We start from the raw sequence: 18,062 nt of genomic DNA, 5'->3' as shown, positions 1-18,062 counted from the left end.
AGCCCACAGCAGCTGCGCGCGCTCTCTCTGGCTCTAACTCCTGAGAGAGACAGAAACATTTAAAATGAATCCCCTCAAAAGCATGGCCAGGAACGACCGAAATGAAAACCGAAAAGACCGTGGGCGTCGTCATCTTGTTGACTATAGCACTGCCGAGTTTCAGTGGTTAAAGTTAAAAAATGTGACCTGGGGAGATTGAGAGAGAAGAGGTTCAACGAGCGTCTTTCAAGATTTCTCCTCTAAAATTAACATGGGAGTAGATGGGGCCGTGAGAGGGTGTTGCTGGCGCATCAGTGCGTTTCCCGCCAAAACTATTTGTCTGACAGCTTCAGCAGTGGTATCACTGCGACCCCAACGAATTTACCTACGTTTCTATCTATAAATTATTTCGGTAGAGTGAAATTTGTGGCCATGACAGCAGTTTACAAATTTATTTTTCGACAAATTTTTCTCTCTCCCCACACTCTAGCGATGATGTCACGCACTCTGGCAGTTTTTTTCAGTTGGAGGTTCTCGCAATACACACCCATTCATTTTTTGGACCGGTTTTTGGCGATTTATCGGCAAACCGTTTGGCGAAATTCTTAGAAAAGTCATAGCACTAGATGTCCTCATCGAGCCGCACGTTTTGATACCTTTTTTGTGTATGTGCGACAAAAGCTCCGGGAGAAGAAGCGCGCCGAAAAACGTACGGAAGAATAATAATAAGTTTAATAAAAAAGCCCGAGGAAGAGTAGTATTGTGCTTGCTTATGCAAGGCACAATAACTAGAAAATTCCTAAAGCAATTTTGATTGTGCCTTGCTCTGGCCCGTGACACTGGCCCATACATTACTGACACTGCCGAGTAGTTCACTGTATGTAACCTCTACCATCACTTAGGTATGTGACAAATCAAGCTTTCAACATATGTGTGTGTTCATATGAGAGAACAACTAGACTGTTCAAAATGTAGCATGGAAAGTTTGCAATATTAGAAATATTGTAAGAAATTCTGCCTAGCAACAAGCTATACTTTACTGCTAGCCTAATGCTTGGTGTATGTGAACCACAACACACTGACACTACTCAGTGACACTACTAGTAATTTCATGTCATATTATTTATTTGAACATTTTTAAATGGAGCCAAAACACAAAGAGCCAAAAAGATTTGTCCCGTAACTGTCCTCCAATCCTTGTTTTGCTCATCGCCAGTCTTAATACTGTGTCCGTGTCATCTGGTGTTGATGTTCTGATCAGATGCCGTCTTCGCTGTAGTCCTCACTGATGATCCTACTTTTGTCTTTGGGGTTGCTGCCATCCTTCTTTGCATGGTGTTCATCAGGTGTCAGATTTATGCACAATCTAAAAACAACCAAAAAGAAAAAAGAGAAAAAGAGAAAATCATTAATTAGATGATAGAATGTAATATTTGTGAGAAATGAAATGAAATATAGTCATTAGAAGAAAAAAGAGCACTTAGCTTAATGTTGTCGATTCAGTCTTGTTGTTCCTCGTCAGGACAGGACAAAAAAACACAATAGTATTAATACAGTGTTTTCTGAGTACAGATAAACAATATATCTGTAGTGAATCAAAAAAGTACTGGAAACAAATCTTATTTCAAAGAAAAAGTGTACCTACATTTATTTTGTTACTTATGTTGTTCTTCTCCTTCTGTTGATCTCTTGGATGTTGTTCTTCTTCGGCACAAAGAGAACAGTTGCTGAAATTAACACCAGCAGTGCATTCTTCCTACTTCTTCTGGTTTCTAGTGTGAGAAAGACAAATTGAGAAAGACAAGTTGTTGATGTATATCTTTACAAAGTACTGACACAAATGTGATAAAAGGCAATGAAAGTACAATCTTTAATAATTAGGATTTTACCTCAAGCCTTGTGTTGGAATTCTGAGTCTTCACAGGTTGAACGGCTGCCGTCTTCGCTGTAGTCCTCACTGATGATCCTACTTTTGTCTTTGGGGTTGCTGCCATCCGTCTTTGTATGGTGTTCATCAGGTGTCAGATTTATGAACAATAAAAAGAGAAAATCATTAATTAGATGATAGAATAAGTATACAGTTAACAAAACATCAATAATGTAATATGTAATCTTTGTGAGAAATGAAATATGAAAAATGAAAATGTCATTAGAAGAAAAAAGAGCACTTAGCTTAATGTTGTTGATTCCGTCTTGTTGTTCCTCGTCAGGACAGGACAAAAAAAACAACAGTATTAATAGTGTTTTCTGAGTACAGATAAACAAAATATCTGTAGTAAATCACAAAAGTACTGGAAACAAATCTTATTTCAAAGAAAAAGTGTACCTAAATTTATTTTGTTGCTTATGTTGTTCTACTCCTTCTGTTGGTCTCTTGGATGTTGTTCTTCTTCGGCACAAACCACAATGTAACAGCGACATGGCGTCTGTGAAAAAAAGAGAAAGTTGAGACATCTAATATCTGTCTATGAGAAGGAATTATGACCCAAACAATATATAGTATGTGAAAAGTTGATCAAATAACAAATTGCAATGATTTGCAGTGCGACTCTATACTTAACCTAGTATTTACCTGAATCTTGGAGCTGCTGTCCCTATCCTGTCTGCATCACTGGAACTGTAGCTTCACTATCTTCATTGCAAGTCCTCAATGGAGCTGCTCTGTCCCTACAACTTTGTATTTCCAGCCAATACAACCAGAACAATACCACCTTAGGCCCTAGTTTGTGCGGACTCTAAGAGATATCGAACTGACTTACATTGATCAGCATGATAAAATTGCACCCAGAGAGATAATCACTGACAGAACAATACCACCTTAGGCCCCATTTGTGTGGACTCTAAGAGATAAAAATAAAAAAATAAAATAAAAATTGCACATAGAGAGATAATGATTGACAGAACAATACCACCTTGGGCCCTAGTTTATGCGGACTCCAAGAGATATCGAACTGACTTACATTGATTAGCAAGATAAAATTGCACCCAGAGATCATGATTGACAGAACAATACCATCTTAGGCCCTAGTTTATGCGGACACCAAGAGATATCGAACTGACTTACATTGATTAGCATGATAAAATTGCACCCAGAGAGATAATGATTGACAGAACAATACCACCTTAGGCCCTAGTTTATGCGGACTCCAAGAGATATCGAACTGACTTACATTGATTAGCATGATAAAATTGCACATAGAGAGATAATGATTGACAAAAATACCACCTTAGGCCCTAGTTTATGCGGACTCTAAGGGATAAAAATAAATAAAAAAAATAAAAATTTCACAGTGAGATAATGATTGACAGAACAATACCACCTTAGGCCCTAGTTTATGCGGACTCCAAGAGATATCGAACTGACTTACATTGATAAGCAAGATAAAATTGCACCCAGAGATCATGATTGACAGAACAATAACACCTTAGGCCCTAGTTTATGCGGACTCCAAGAGATATCGAACTGACTTACATTGATTAGCATGATAAAATTGCACCCAGAGATAATGATTGATAAAAATACCACCTTAGGCCCTAGTTTATGCGGACTCTAAGGGTAAAAATAAATAAAAAAAAAAAAATTGCACAGAGAGAGATAATGATTGACAGAACAATACCACCTTAGGCCCTAGTTTATGCGGACTCTAAGAGATATCGAACTGACTTACATTGATTAGCATGATAAAATTGCACCCAGAGATAATGATTGACAGAACAATACCACCTTAGGCCCTAGTTTATGCGGACTCCAAGAGATATCGAACTGACTTACATTGATTAGCATGATAAAATTGCACCCAGAGATAATGATTGACAAAAATACCACCTTAGGCCCTAGTTTATGCGGACTCTAAGGGATAAAAATAAATTAAAAAAATTTAAAAATTGCACATAGAGAGATAATGATTGACAGAACAATACCACCTTGGGCCCTAGTTTATGCGGACTCCAAGAGATATCGAACTGACTTACAGTGATTAGCATGATAAAATTGCACCCAAAGATAATGATTGACAGAACAATACCACCTTAGGCCCTAGTTTATGCGGACTCCAAGAGATATTGAACTGACTTACATTGATTAGCATGATAAAATTGCACCCAGAGATAATGATTGACAGAACAATAACACCTTGGGCCCTAGTTTATGCGGACACCAAGAGATATTGAACTGACTTACATTGATTAGCATGATAAAATTGCACCCAGAGATAATGATTGACAAAAATACCACCTTAGGCCCTAGTTTATGCGGACTCTAAGGGATAAAAATAAATAAAAAAAATAAAAATTGCACAGAGAGAGATAATGATTGACAGAACAATACCACCTTAGGCCCTAGTTTATGCGGACTCCAAGAGATATCGAACTGACTTACATTGATTAGCATGATAAAATTGCACCCAGAGAGATAATGATTGACAGAACAATACCACCTTAGGCCCTAGTTTATGCGGACACCAAGAGATATCGAACTGACTTACATTGATTAGCATGATAAAATTGCACCCAGAGATAATGATTGATAAAAATACCACCTTAGGCCCTAGTTTATGCGGACTCTAAGGGATAAAAATAAATAAAAAAAATAAAAATTGCACAGAGAGAGATAATGATTGACAGAACAATACCACCTTAGGCCCTAGTTTATGCGGACTCCAAGAGATATTGAACTGACTTACATTGATTAGCATGATAAAATTGCACCCAGAGAGATAATGATTGACAGAACAATACCACCTTAGGCCCTAGTTTATGCGGACTCCAAGAGATATCGAACTGACTTACAGTGATTAGCATGATAAAATTGCACCCAAAGATAATGATTGACAGAACAATACCACCTTAGGCCCTAGTTTATGCGGACTCCAAGAGATATCGAACTGACTTACAGTGATTAACATGATAAAATTGCACATAGAGAGATAATGATTGACAGAACAATACCACCTTAGGCCCTAGTTTATGCGGACTCCAAGAGATATCGAACTGACTTACAGTGATTAACATGATAAAATTGCACCCAAAGATAATGATTGACAGAACAATACCACCTTGGGCCCTAGTTTATGCGGACTCCAAGAGATATCGAACTGACTTACAGTGATTAGCATGATAAAATTGCACCCAAAGATAATGATTGACAGAACAATACCACCTTGGGCCCTAGTTTATGCGGACTCCAAGAGATATCGAACTGACTTACAGTGATTAGCATGATAAAATTGCACCCAGAGAGATAATGATTGACAGAACAATACCACCTTAGGCCCTAGTTTATGCGGACTCCAAGAGATATCGAACTGACTTACAGTGATTAACATGATAAAATTGCACCCAAAGATAATGATTGACAGAACAATACCACCTTAGGCCCTAGTTTATGCGGACTCCAAGAGATATCGAACTGACTTACAGTGATTAACATGATAAAATTGCACCCAAAGATAATGATTGACAGAACAATACCACCTTAGGCCCTAGTTTATGAGGACTCCAAGAGATATCGAACTGACTTACAGTGATTAGCATTATAAAATTGCACAGTGAGAGATAATGATTAACAAAAATACCACCTTAGGCCCTAGTTTATGCGGACTCTAAGAGGCAAATAAATAAAATAAAAATAAAAATTGCACATAGAGATAATGATTAACAGAACAATACCACCTTAGGCCCTAGTTTATGTGGACTCCAAGAGATATTGAACTGACCTACATGTGTTTAGTTGGCTGGCAACGTTAAAATAGAGTAGACGGGACTGTGATAACTGTGGTAAGTTTGCAGTACACCAGACTGGACACAGGTGTGTGGTTGAGACACGTAAATGTGATCGAGAAGTGTCCTGTTTTCAGTTGTTGCATCTGTTATGAGTTGTGTGTATCCTTTTGATTGGAACAACTCTTGTATTGCCTTTTTTCCTTTGCATAGAAGGTCCTCATTAAAGTCTCCGCAAACAATGACTGGCTGGTGATTCATCATGTCCAAGGAGTCCAAGAGGCTTTCCATGTTTGGCAGGAACTTTTTGAGACAGAAGTGTGGTGGTCTGTAAACAGCTGCAATCACTGCTCTGACTGGGGCCATTAGTTTGACGACTACAAACTCAAGATCAGTCACATTTTGGAAGTACCTCCGAGCCTCTGCTTGAATGTGGCTCTTACAGTACACTGCAACACCGCCACCATCTTTTGTTGCCATGTCTGAAAGGTTTGTGTAGGACACTTGTCTGCTGCGTGTAAACATGTTGTATCCTTCCAACTGGAACTTGGAGGAAACAAACGATCCAGACAGATGTGTTTCTGTGATGCATAACACATCAGCAAGTTTCAGTTCATGGTGGCATTTAAGGTCCTCAATGTGAGATGGAAGTCCTTGTGTGTTGTGGTGAATAATTGTGATGTTTTGGGCTGTTCCATCTGCCAATTTCACATGCTGCAAGAGTGGTCTTGTGCTCTCGAATGATGCTTGGTTCATGTTTTCCATTGCAGCTGTGATTTCAGGATCAGCGTAGATTTTCTTTTCATCAAAATCCGTGATGTGCAGGCCTTGAAGTGAGGTTGTCCTGCTGAGGGCAACATACGACATTCCAGACTCAAACACGCGCTTCAGGGACACCACAGCAGACTCCATTGTCATGCCTTGCACTTTGTGAGCTGTGCAGGCAAAGGCCAACTTCATTGGGAACTGCCTCCGAACGGCTCCTTTTTTGGTCATGTTCTCCTCAGTTCTCTCAATGTAGACCAGGTTATCCGATTGCCCTTGGATCTTTTTACGTAATTTCTGTCCGGAGGTTGGATTGTCCAGTTGAAGTCCAATCATTGTCACTCTTGTTTGTCCATCTTGCTGGCCTGTTACGATGTTGGCAATGGTTCCAAATGTTCCATTCACAAGTCCGTCCTCTACATCAAGATTCCTGACTATCATAACGCGTACACCGTGTGCAGCCTGTATGCAGTCAGGTAGGTCTCTTTTCTTCCCTTTGAAGCCTCTTGTCTGGATCATTTCACCTGTGGTGGGGTCTTTGGCGTAATCATGTGCCTTAATGTTGACAAAATCACGATGTAGAGCTGCTACAGTTGCTCGGTTGTGCTCATCAACCTCTCTGTTTGTTGCAAAGATATGCAGGGCATCGAGTGGACAGTCTTTGATGTCGATGACAGTCTGGGTGAGTAAAGCTCTGTCATCATCTCTGAGTGCCTCTGTCTTCCTCTTTACCCGCAACCTGTTCAGAAGCTCTGCAAACACAAGATCATCTTTCTGCCGCATGATCTGTGTCAGACTGACCATTTGGAAGTTGTCTTTCCAAACGTCGAGCACGCCCTCCTCATACACGCAAAGCGGTTTTGCTTTGCCAAGCGGTGGCAGTTGGTAAAAGTCTCCTACTGCCAAAACAGACATGCCTCCGAAGGGTTTCTTATTGCCTTTGATCTGCTGAAATCTCCAGTGGACGTAGGCAAATAACTCCTTTGAAACCATGGAAATTTCATCTATGATCAGAATTTCTGCATTGGACAGTATTGCTCTCATTTCATCCAATGTATTTCCAAGTCCCTGATATGGTGGTTTCAAACTTCTTGGCAGTTTTAACATTGAATGTAAGGTCTTGCCAGAGATGTTGAAGGCAGCAGTGCCAGTAAATGCAGTCAGTAGCACTGCAGGCGTGGACATGTCTCCCTGGTCGCGGAATCTTGGGAGTTGGCGTAGAATCTTGGTCGCCTCCTCATGTATGCATTTGATTACATGTGACTTTCCACAACCAGCTCCACCACTGACAAAGTAAAAGAACTGTTCAGGATTGTGTCCCCAGACACGTTTGAGGCACCATTCACGCACACTGTAAAATATGCATGCCTGTGTTTCGTTGAGGCTTTGGTATAGCTTCCTCACAAAGTCTGGGCTCAGCTTTGGTGCCTCTATTGCTGGCACAGCTATACTGCTGTCATTCACTTGGAAGTCTGGTACGTTGTCCATTTCGTTGTCGTTAATGGGGTTTATGGCTTCTCGTTCGGCGATGCACTCCAAACGATCCACTTCAACCTCGGGTGCAAAGGTGTTCCAGGCATCAACGACCAGGCCTTCCTTTTGAATTTTTTCCAGTGCCTTCTCAAATTCTTTGCCATGTCCTTCATACTTTTTCTTCATGATGTCGACCAGAGCTCGTACGTCATATCCCCACTTACGACCCCGTTTGTAAAACTGTTCGTATGTGGGGCATTCTTTGTTTTTCAGGTCGTCATTTGATCTGTGTGGGAGGTACAGTTTGAGGAGTCGTCCGTAGAACCTTTCTGGATCTTTCTCTTCTGAGAAGCGTGCAAATCTAATGATGGCAGGCTTTCCTACAGTTCTTTTTTGAATGTGTCCTTTGTCATTCAAAAGGGAAACTGCATTTTTTCTTTTGGATTGTTGTCCATAGAGAGTCCTGTACTGAGATGCAAAGTCAGCCAAACACAAGCATTCATATTCAGGTGTTTGGGGTCTTTCTGCATATTTCTCTGGCAGGCCTGACATCCACACTTGGTCTGAATCTGGTGAAATGTCCTTTAATCTGCTCATAGGAAGACTCATCTTTGTTGCATTGTCGTCAGTCTGAATGAACACCACATTTCGCGAGCACTTTTTGAGTGGCAAGCTGCATGTCCGTGCCACAGCCTCTTGAGCGCTGACCTCTCTGTGTTTAGCGTATGCCTGCATTATGTGTTTCATTTCATCGTTCTCGTTGACGTCTGTTTTCTTCACATCACGAATGACATCATTCAGGAACTCAGTCATCTCATGTTCTGGCTTGGACACATATGACATCATGTACATAAGGCAGCTGAACTCGTCAAGCACAAATTGGATGTCCATGTTCGCGTTCCATGCTCTCAGCAGATCTGGATTGTATCCATTCACCCAGCAGTGGTTTGGATGACGTTTCAGCATAATGACGTTGCTCATTGTTAAATTGTTGACACATTTCATGTATTCCTCATAGGTGAGGTTGCATTTTTCCAGCAGCTCAGACAAGTTGTTGAATGAGGCATTTGGGTCACTAATGAAATTCCTTAGCATTTGTAGCTTGTCCTTGGCCTCCTTTTGTCTGATCCGAAGAGCTCTGCTCTTTTGTTTTCCCTTTTTGCCTTTGTGTTTGTTTTTTTGTGCACTTTGCTGTTGCTGGTTGTCATCATCGTCATGATCGTCATCTTGTTCTGGAAAGGTGATGCTGGTCCTCTCCATGGGAAGTTTTGGAAACCCAAATCTGCACATTACATTGCCTTTCTTGCAGGATTTTGAATGGTTCCTGCTGTGGACTTGAACCTCTGATACAATCTTGTGGAGCTCTGGGTCTGCCTTTGGGTCTGGCATCTGGCATGTGATGTACTGGTCAATGAAGTTGATTACTTCGGCATCATCTTGGTCTCCAAACTCGGGTGCATCTTTGATCCAAACCAGCAAGTGAATGTGAGGACTTCCTCTGGCTTGAAACTCAACTCGGTAGAAGTAGTCCTCTACTTCTCCAATGGGCTGTGCAGGTGACCGTATCAGATCTATCATCAGCGCGTCTACTCTTCTCTCAAACAGTCGCATAACAGTCACAGGGTTGCTGCGAAGTATGTCACATTTGGCATTCCAGTCGAGCTGTGAAAAGTCAACTTGTTCTCCTTGCTGAGCTTTCACTGCCTCTATGACCTCAGGCCATCTCATTTCAGCCGCCGAAAATGTCAGGAAGAATGTAGGCTTTCCCAACTGTCTGACCATAGCATTCATATCCTTCAGTGTTTTTTCCCAGTATGCCGGAGTGCCTCGCAGAGGTCGCATGAAGCGTGTTGCGTCCTGGTTTGTGATTAGTTTTTCCACCTCTTGTTTATCCTGAAGCATCTTGCTGGAGATTTTGCGCCCATCTCTGCTCATTGGTTTGCCTTTGCGCAATTGGATGGACATGCTGTTTGTAGCCATGTGTGTTTCCGTCACAAACTGGGCAAAGAACAGGTAACTCTGGTCACTTGCAAATCTTGTGTCAACACAGAACAGTCTTGCATTGAAGTATTTACTGGGTGACAGTTTTTTTCCCCTGACCTCATCTAATGTGTTCTGGCCTGTTGGGAACTGCACAGGGAAGGCCATGGCTTCTAGTTTCGGTATGGCAAAGAAGCCCACAGGTTTATTTCCTTGGGCTGGTGCAACACTGAAAATTCCATCGCCATAAGATAACACTTCCTGTGCTATGTCGGGTGGCTGCATGCAAGAGTCCAAGACCAGACCAGGTCTAAGTTCGTCTTTCTCTGGGTTTTTAGACTGGTCAGCCTGCTCACTTGCATCTCCATTGTCCTGTTGTGTCTGTTCTTCATCACATGGCAGATCATCTGGGAGACTGTTGAAAGTAGCACTTTGATCAACAGATACATCTTTGTATTGCGAATGCATGTCCTTGAGTGTCGCTAGTGCGGCTAGCACATTCTTCATGTTGACAGTGTAGAAGTACTGATGTCCTTTGTACTTGATGCGTCGTTTTAGTTTAACTTGCAACAGCTGGGCATCACTGCTCGGTCTTGGGAGACTGTTCACTGTAGCTTCTACCTCAGAAGGCACACATACAACAGCACCGTGTACTGCTCTTTGCTGTCCTTTTGGCAATGCAACAATTTTGGCAAAAGGTAGAATCTTGGCAATCAGCTGTCTCTCCAGCACATTCAGTTCAGCCAGTTCTGAAGGAATTGGTGCCAGCTCCAATTTATTTTCCATTGCAATAGGTGGCAGGTTTCCTCTTCTCAGGTGGTCATCACAGGTGTAGCAGATCCACTCCTGCATTCTTTCATGTGGCATGGTGCAAGTGGAAGAGCATCCAATGTCACAGACATGAACATATTTACCAGTTAAACAAGCAGCAACCAAATCACTGTTTTTGACGTATTTGGTCCTTTTGCAACGCATAACTTGATTAGCGAACAAAGTCCGGTGGCACACTGTACAGACATAAGTAGGTCCTTGCTTAGTCTTTTCCCGGAATGAAGATATTGCAGCCTCCATCACAGGATTGATCACACGCTGTGGTTGGCAGTTGATTACAGTCCGTCTGTATTTCCTTTTGATTCTTAGGGCACACTGCAATTTATAGTGTATTTGATATGCAGCATTTGTAGTGAACTTGTCCTTTTTCTGCTGGGTGCAGCGCCGTATATGTTGCAGCCTGAATGCTAGGTCATTGTTGTACCTCTGCTTGATGTACTGTCTTTGTCTGCTCTGAAAATCAGAATCTGTGTTGTACCTCATCTTGATGTACTTCTTTGTCGCTCTGAAAAGCCCCTTCTTTGTCTGCTCTGGAAATCAGAATCTTCTTGGTATCTTCTGACTATGTACAGTTTCTTCTCTTTGCGGTAACGACAGTCTTGGCCATATTTCGTTTTCATAGCCTCCACTTTATTCCTTTTAAAGTCTGAACAGCTGGCATATTTCTGTCGTTCAAATTCCTTTCTTGCGTTGTGTCTCTGAGATGTAGATTTCTCTGCTTTCTTTGTGCTTCTACTTCTCCGCAAAGCTTTGCGTCGCTGATGTTTACTTAGTTTGGTCACAACTTTCAGGATGTTTAGTTGTCCTTTTCCTGCATTTTTCTCTGAGTCTTCCGTACTTGCACATGCTTGTGGGACGGCAGGAGAAATGTTCAGCACTTGCACAAGTTCTTCTTCTGGTCTGCAGAAAGTCACTGGTGACTTAGCTTCAACATTTCCTTCTGATGGTGGTACAGCTGAAGCACTTTGTGTGATCTTGACATCACTTGGCTGTCCATGACGTTCACTGGATTTGTCAACAGACTCAAAAGTTACTGGCACAAACTCATAAGAGGCATTAGCACCACGGCCTTCAAACAGCCTTTGCAGGTGGTTGCTGAGGTCACTCAACTGGCTGAAAGTCAACATAACAGCAGTTCCATCAGGGTGTTGCAATCCACTTGCATTTCTTGAGTGAGAATCAAACACTCCGTATCGTCCTGATGTGTCACGGAACACCGCAATGCACTCTGGAGATACAATTAGGATAGCATGGCTGACATGTGTTGACAGAGACTGAAGCTGTTCATCCAGAGTCAACCAGCCACCAAGGTTTCCTTCTTGGGCCTTCAGGTATCCACATCTTACTGAAGACATGTGCACATTGTAGACACTGGTGTCAGTTAGAACCTGCTGTGGCATTTCCTCAACGGTCAGGTGGTCATCAACATATCGCCTCTCCAACAGTAGCTGGTTTTTGATCCCAACATAGAGTAAATCTCCCTGCTCAAGTACTCTGTCAAGGTAAGTGGTGTTGATCTGTAATCCCTCGTTGTGGTAGGCCAGAAATGTAAGAGCCATGCAGGTGCACTGATGATTTCTGCTGAAGGTGTTGTATCTGGCATCATTTTGACAATGGGTTGCCCTCACAGATAAAATAGCCTTTTCGTGTGTCCACTGTGGAAAAAATGTGGTATGAAGTCTATTATTATTATTATTATTGACTATCTTACAATATTTAATTAAGTGTGTTCATTTTCAAAAATCTAATTAAATTAAAAAGAAATAGAATACAATATAAAGAAATGTAATTTAGACATTGAAATTTAAGAATATTTTACTTTAATTAATTAATTAATTAATTAATATATTAGAAATGTCCGAAAAGGTTTTAAAAGGCTCATTAGTGACATCAATTTCAGGGCTGTCAACCCTTTTTTTTATCCAGTGTGACTTGGAGTTCATTATAATTGTGTGTGTGGAAATCTACATTAATATTTATATTTTAGAAGATAAAAGTAATGTTATTTGTAAAATTCATGTCATTGAAAGGGCTTGAAAATCTAACACCAGTCAGTCTTTTAGCAAATAAATATGTAGTATTTACTTCAAGATTTCATGTGTTATTTAGGTTCTCCTCTCTGGGACGTGTCTAAATATTAACTCTGCAAAACTATTGTAAGATTGTGAAGCCTAAGAAGCGACCAAGTATGTAAATTGATGTAGTTGTGTATACAGATAGATACAACTTTAACTTACCTTCTTTTTCTCCCCCCTCTATTTTTTTTAAATTATAAATTTAAATTAATTTATCGTGTTCTGATAGTTAGTATTATAGGTTAAAGTTATGGATTAGGTTAAAATAATTAACTTTTGGTTTTACACAGGATACAAACAGCAATTATCTGGTATAAAACCCTAATGGTAAAATTGTCCAAGTTGCAGGAACAAGTACAAATCTCACAATAGTTTTGTAAATCTAAAGTTACCATCAAGATGTAACCTATCCTCGGATGATAGTATGTGCAATGGTTGGTTTGAAAAAAGTCACAAACTTTCTCTTTATGGCTGAGAATGTGGATGTAAAGACTGAATATACATGCCATGTTTGTGTTTTTTGAGTGGAATGTATCCTACCTTTGTAGTTGGATAACGGGAACAGGTGGGTGCATCATCGATTATCCAGAAGCTTCTTGGCCGTGGAGGTGTCTGTGCTTTGGGTGTCTGATGAGCATGATACCATGTTATTGACAATCAAGACATAAGTAGAACAATGTACTCACCTGATACACATTTCAAAGATTGGTGAATAATAAAAGACTTGAGAACGGGTGCATTCTTGTCTCGTTTTCCAGTTGAAATGAGGTCTAGTCATTTCAAAGTACACTTGAGAACCTTAATGTTGTTTTGTATTTAATTCGAATTCATACTGCATTAACAAGAAAACAGCTTTGCATGCACCATTTAAAACACATTTGTAAAATGTGTAATATAACATGCACCAACCTCTTCAGCAGCAGCAGCAGCCACTTCCACAGCCGTGGCAGGTGATGGCTCTGGGGAGGTGTCGACCACGCATGGTGTCACCTGAGCCTAAAATAAATAAACAAAAATTAAATATAATGTATTGTTTTTTTTTTATTATTTACACAGAATGAAGCTCAAAAAACAGCTTTGCATGCACCATTTAAAACACATTTGTAAAATGTGTAATATAACATGCACCAACCTCCGCAGCAGCAGCAGCAGCAGCCACTTCCACAGCCGTGACAGGTGATGGCTAAAATTAAATATAGTGTATTGAAAAAACGTTTTTTCATTATTTACACAGAATGAAGCTCAAATGAGGTCTTGTAATTTCAACATAAACTTGCTGCATACTGCATTAACAATGAAACAGCTTTGCATGCACCATTTAAAACACATTTGTAAAATGTGTAACATAACTTGCACCAACCTCCGCAGCAGCGGCAATCACTTCCACAGCTGTGGCAAGTGATGGCTCTGGGGATGTGTCCACCACGCATGGTGTCACCTGAGCCTAAAAGAAATAAACCAAAATTAAATATAATGTATTGAAAAAATACAATGTTTTTTAAATTATTTACACACACAGAATGAAACTTAAATGAGGTCTTGTCATTTCAACATAAACTTGGTGCATACTGCATTAACAATGAAATAGCTTTGCATTCTCCATTTAAAACACATGTTAAATGTATGGTGTGACATGCACCAACCTCTGCAGCAGCAGCAGCCACGCTCAAATGACTGGCAGGCATGGGCCTGGGAGCTTTCCGCCTGCGTTCCACAACAGGTTTCTAATGTAAAGAAGGAAACCAAATAAACTTTGAAACTATATTGGGGAAAAGCTCCTTTTGGGCGTAAGCAGTTTGTAAGGGTGAGAAGAAGAAGCAGAAACCAACAGATACAATCTGAATGCAAATTACCGTTTTGTCTTGTGGAACAGCAGTGTCGGAGTGTTCAGGGGTCGGAAGATGGGAAGGGACAACAGCATTCATGGCAGCCAAAATGGAACTGCTGAACCTCACTGGGTTGAGCGGTATGAAGCACTCCTTTAGCACGACAAAAAACAACCCACATAATAATAAAACAGTATTACTGACAATTTCTCTCATCTATAATCGATAGAAAAATAACCAATTAACCCTTTCCTAACTGTTTATATGAAAGCATAACAAACCTGCTGTTGAACCTCCGTGTTTTTGGGTGCGCTAGAGGACTGTGCAGGTTCCTCAGGTACGTTCCTCTGTAATGACAAACAGCAGACATTGTGTTAAAAATAAGTACCCACTGACCATAACAGAAGTTAACTGCTGGGGGAATATCAGTCTCAACACCTTACACATTACAGTGTGCAAATATTACCTTCCTGCCCTTCTCCACAGAGGTCCACTCATAAGGGTTAGAGGGGCGAGGCACGATGACCTCTCCCCTCACAACGACCCTTGGAGTGACGTGACGAACAGGCAATGATGTCCTGGGAGCGGCCTGCGGTTTCGGTACAGGTGCCTCCAGATGCTCGTAAGCTGCAGCCCACAGCAAATGAGCAAGGACCACCATGCCTTCGCCATCACTCAAGTGAACCTGAAAACAAGTTACAAAATAACTCTCAATATGCATCTGCTATGAACTGTACTACTGCCATGTGTACGTCAAACTTTTCCATTTCATCACAATATACTCTACTTACACCATCTGGGCTCCACAGGTCCAAGTTGTCCAAAGGGAAGTGGCGAGAAGACGAGTAGTACTTGATACCTTAAAAAACAACCAGAACCTGATTCATTATTTACATACTTAAATATATATTTTTTTGTTAATTACAAAATAATGATGATTATGGACAAAATAATAACATTAATTCAAACAGTTATTTAAAATGTTTTTTTTAAACTTACGCATTCCTGCTGCCACTCTATGGAACTCTTGACGAAAGAGCTCTTGTAGATAAGGATCAACAGTCAGACGTGGCACAAAGTCCAAGACAAAGACCTGCACGTAACAATAGTTGTTCATTAATAAAGTACTTTTCCTCAAAATGTCATAACCTTTAAAATAAATGTACATTATACTGTAATAGCTCATGGAACCAAATTAATCCTAGTACCCTAGTAAATACAATATAATCAATAACCTTTCCGGGCCAACGACCATCGGCACTCTTCAGGAGCTTCAGGAAGTCAGCTCCTGCCTCAAGGGGGGTCCGGCTGGCTGTCAGGTTGTTGCTGGGGGCCATGATGCAGACTGCATCCGGGGTCCGAGGTACGACAGCGTTGCGTAACTCGGTCCTCAGGTGGGACGCACAGGCCCCTGGTGTGGACATGACACCAAAGGAAAGCATTCCCTCTGGCATCGGCACAATCCCGTCTGCAATGGAGCGCAGATGGGACGCTCCTACAATAAGAACAAACTGGGGGGAAAGCAGTAGGAATTTCTTTAGAATGAAAATCACTAATCAATCATCAGAGCAGATATTTTGTTTACAAATTAAAATAATTGTAAAATAAATTACCTTCTTATCAGGAGACTCAGCTGGGATGACCAATTTGTGTTGGCAGCCCGTGACTGAAACTGGCCATTTCCTCACACGATGGCGTGTACCAGTGCCACGGCCTATTATAAAACACAGAAACACCAAAACAAAACTTAATTAACCTCTGCAAATTAATTATGACACATATATGCAAGTGTCTATGCATATATTCAATAGTTGAATGAATAAAACGTGTCACTACTTACGAGGAAGAAAGTCACCGAAAGAAGGCCCTGCCTCTCTCCTCCGGGGAGACTCAGAGAGACGTGGCACCTAAAAGTAGGCAAGAATAAATGATAAGGTAATTTAATCACACTCACAAGACACTTTAAAGCTACAATGATCACATAATTACATTTAATCACCTAAATGTACTTTAAATATGAAAAGTAATAGTAGTCATTGTGCAGTACAGTGTTCACTGTTTTCCTAATATACATGTTGTTGTGGATTATATGTTCAATTTTACTCCTGTAGGAGTTTAAAGTCCTTTTAACTACAGTAAAACTTTCTTCAAATTTTTTTAGCTAAAATAAACGATATAGCTTAACACCTCAAAAAAGAAAACAAACAAACAACAAACAACCCATACCTTGTAGGCTGGAGAATGAGTTGGGGTGAGTGCATCCTCATCAGGCTTTCTCCAACGCACTTTCTGAGCCTGGGATCGCTTGCCCTTCCTCGGCATCTTGGAAACAATTTAGAGACAAAAAATTATAACAGAATTTCAGTTGAGCAATTTTTGTATATATTATGTATTAAAGTTAAATTTAAATTATATTAAATACATAAGAAAAACATACCTTGAACACTGAAGTTTGTAGTGTCTGTGTTTAGTAGAGGATCATCACAGGAACCCATCAAAAAGCACAAAAATAGAAAAGAAGCAAAATACCACAGTAAGACTCATAGTTATGTATCATAATCTGACCATAGATATACCATCTATTTTGAACACACTCACCAAGACGAGGAATTGCAACAGTTAAACTAATGCCCTGGTCTTCTCGGTCAGCGGGCCTGCACGGGTCTTCCTCGTCTCACGTGGTCCTGCACTGGTCTTCTTGGTCACACACGGGCCTGCACTGGTTTTCCTCGTCTCACGTGGTCCTGCGATATAGAATAGCTTGTACGACAATAACTCACAAAATATCACAACAACAATATGCAATTGTAAATGACTTGAACTAAATTAATTTGCCGACTTAACTGTCCCTACACTAGCATTAAAAGCTAAACTATACAAACTAAATACTCTACACTAAATCTAACCTACTGCTAACCTACAAAACAGTACTGTTTTTTAACCTAAATAATAAATGTGCAAAAAATATAAAAAGTTAGCTTAGTCTGTCTTGAAGATGCTGGACACAGGAAACCTGGAAAAGTCAGAAAATATAGTGAATTCTGTACTAAATATTGTTGACCACATAATGAAAAAACAGCATGATGTGAAACACCAAACGTGAATTAATGAGTTAACAATATTGTTACCAGTTACTTTTTACCAGTTAATTGTAGTAACGATCCCCCTTTTTTCATTCCATGATTTAAAAAACTAATTTAAAAAATAATATTGATTAACCCCAATAACAGTACATGACATCACAGAACAATGATTAAAAGTTCTTCATTAATAACAATTTCAGTGTTTTGCAACCTTAAAAAAATGTCTTACCGGTAAAGATGCACAACTGGATACTTAAGGTCAACGCTGAACTGGATACTGAAGTGTTTGAAGTGAAGCAGTGTTTATCTAGAACAGGACGACACCAGTGAGC

The 18,062-nt window shown here is 40.4% G+C and overlaps 1 protein-coding gene and 2 long non-coding RNA genes across 3 annotated transcripts; all 3 read right to left on the bottom strand.

The window, feature by feature from the left end:
* Positions 1-1,083: 1,083 nt before the first annotated feature.
* LOC127357467 (uncharacterized) lies at positions 1,084-1,729 on the bottom strand. The gene is made up of 2 exons (XR_007882263.1): positions 1,625-1,729; positions 1,084-1,493 (listed from the first exon to the last, which is right to left on the bottom strand). It is a non-coding gene; the product is annotated as an uncharacterized LOC127357467 (long non-coding RNA).
* A 145-nt stretch (positions 1,730-1,874) lies between these two features.
* Positions 1,875-4,185, bottom strand: LOC127357465 (uncharacterized). The gene is made up of 3 exons (XR_007882261.1): positions 3,704-4,185; positions 2,552-2,690; positions 1,875-2,405 (listed from the first exon to the last, which is right to left on the bottom strand). It is a non-coding gene; the product is annotated as an uncharacterized LOC127357465 (long non-coding RNA).
* Positions 4,186-11,225: 7,040 nt separating this feature from the next.
* On the bottom strand, positions 11,226-17,574 carry LOC127358280 (uncharacterized). Its single transcript, XM_051391266.1, has 16 exons — positions 17,246-17,574; positions 17,085-17,108; positions 16,874-16,969; positions 16,488-16,554; positions 16,261-16,361; positions 15,883-16,158; positions 15,647-15,740; positions 15,439-15,506; positions 15,114-15,332; positions 14,929-14,994; positions 14,675-14,800; positions 14,465-14,545; positions 14,182-14,265; positions 13,954-14,004; positions 13,362-13,448; positions 11,226-12,401 (listed from the first exon to the last, which is right to left on the bottom strand). The coding sequence occupies exons 3-16, from the start codon at positions 16,967-16,969 to the stop codon at positions 11,226-11,228; spliced, it is 2,592 nt and encodes an 863-aa protein (XP_051247226.1). The 5' UTR covers positions 17,085-17,108; positions 17,246-17,574.
* Positions 17,575-18,062: the final 488 nt, after the last annotated feature.

This window comes from Dicentrarchus labrax, unplaced genomic scaffold (genome assembly GCF_905237075.1).
Source record: "Dicentrarchus labrax unplaced genomic scaffold, dlabrax2021, whole genome shotgun sequence".
NCBI classification, from domain to species: Eukaryota; Metazoa; Chordata; class Actinopteri; family Moronidae; genus Dicentrarchus; species Dicentrarchus labrax.
This window is presented reverse-complemented; position numbering and strand designations above follow the sequence as displayed.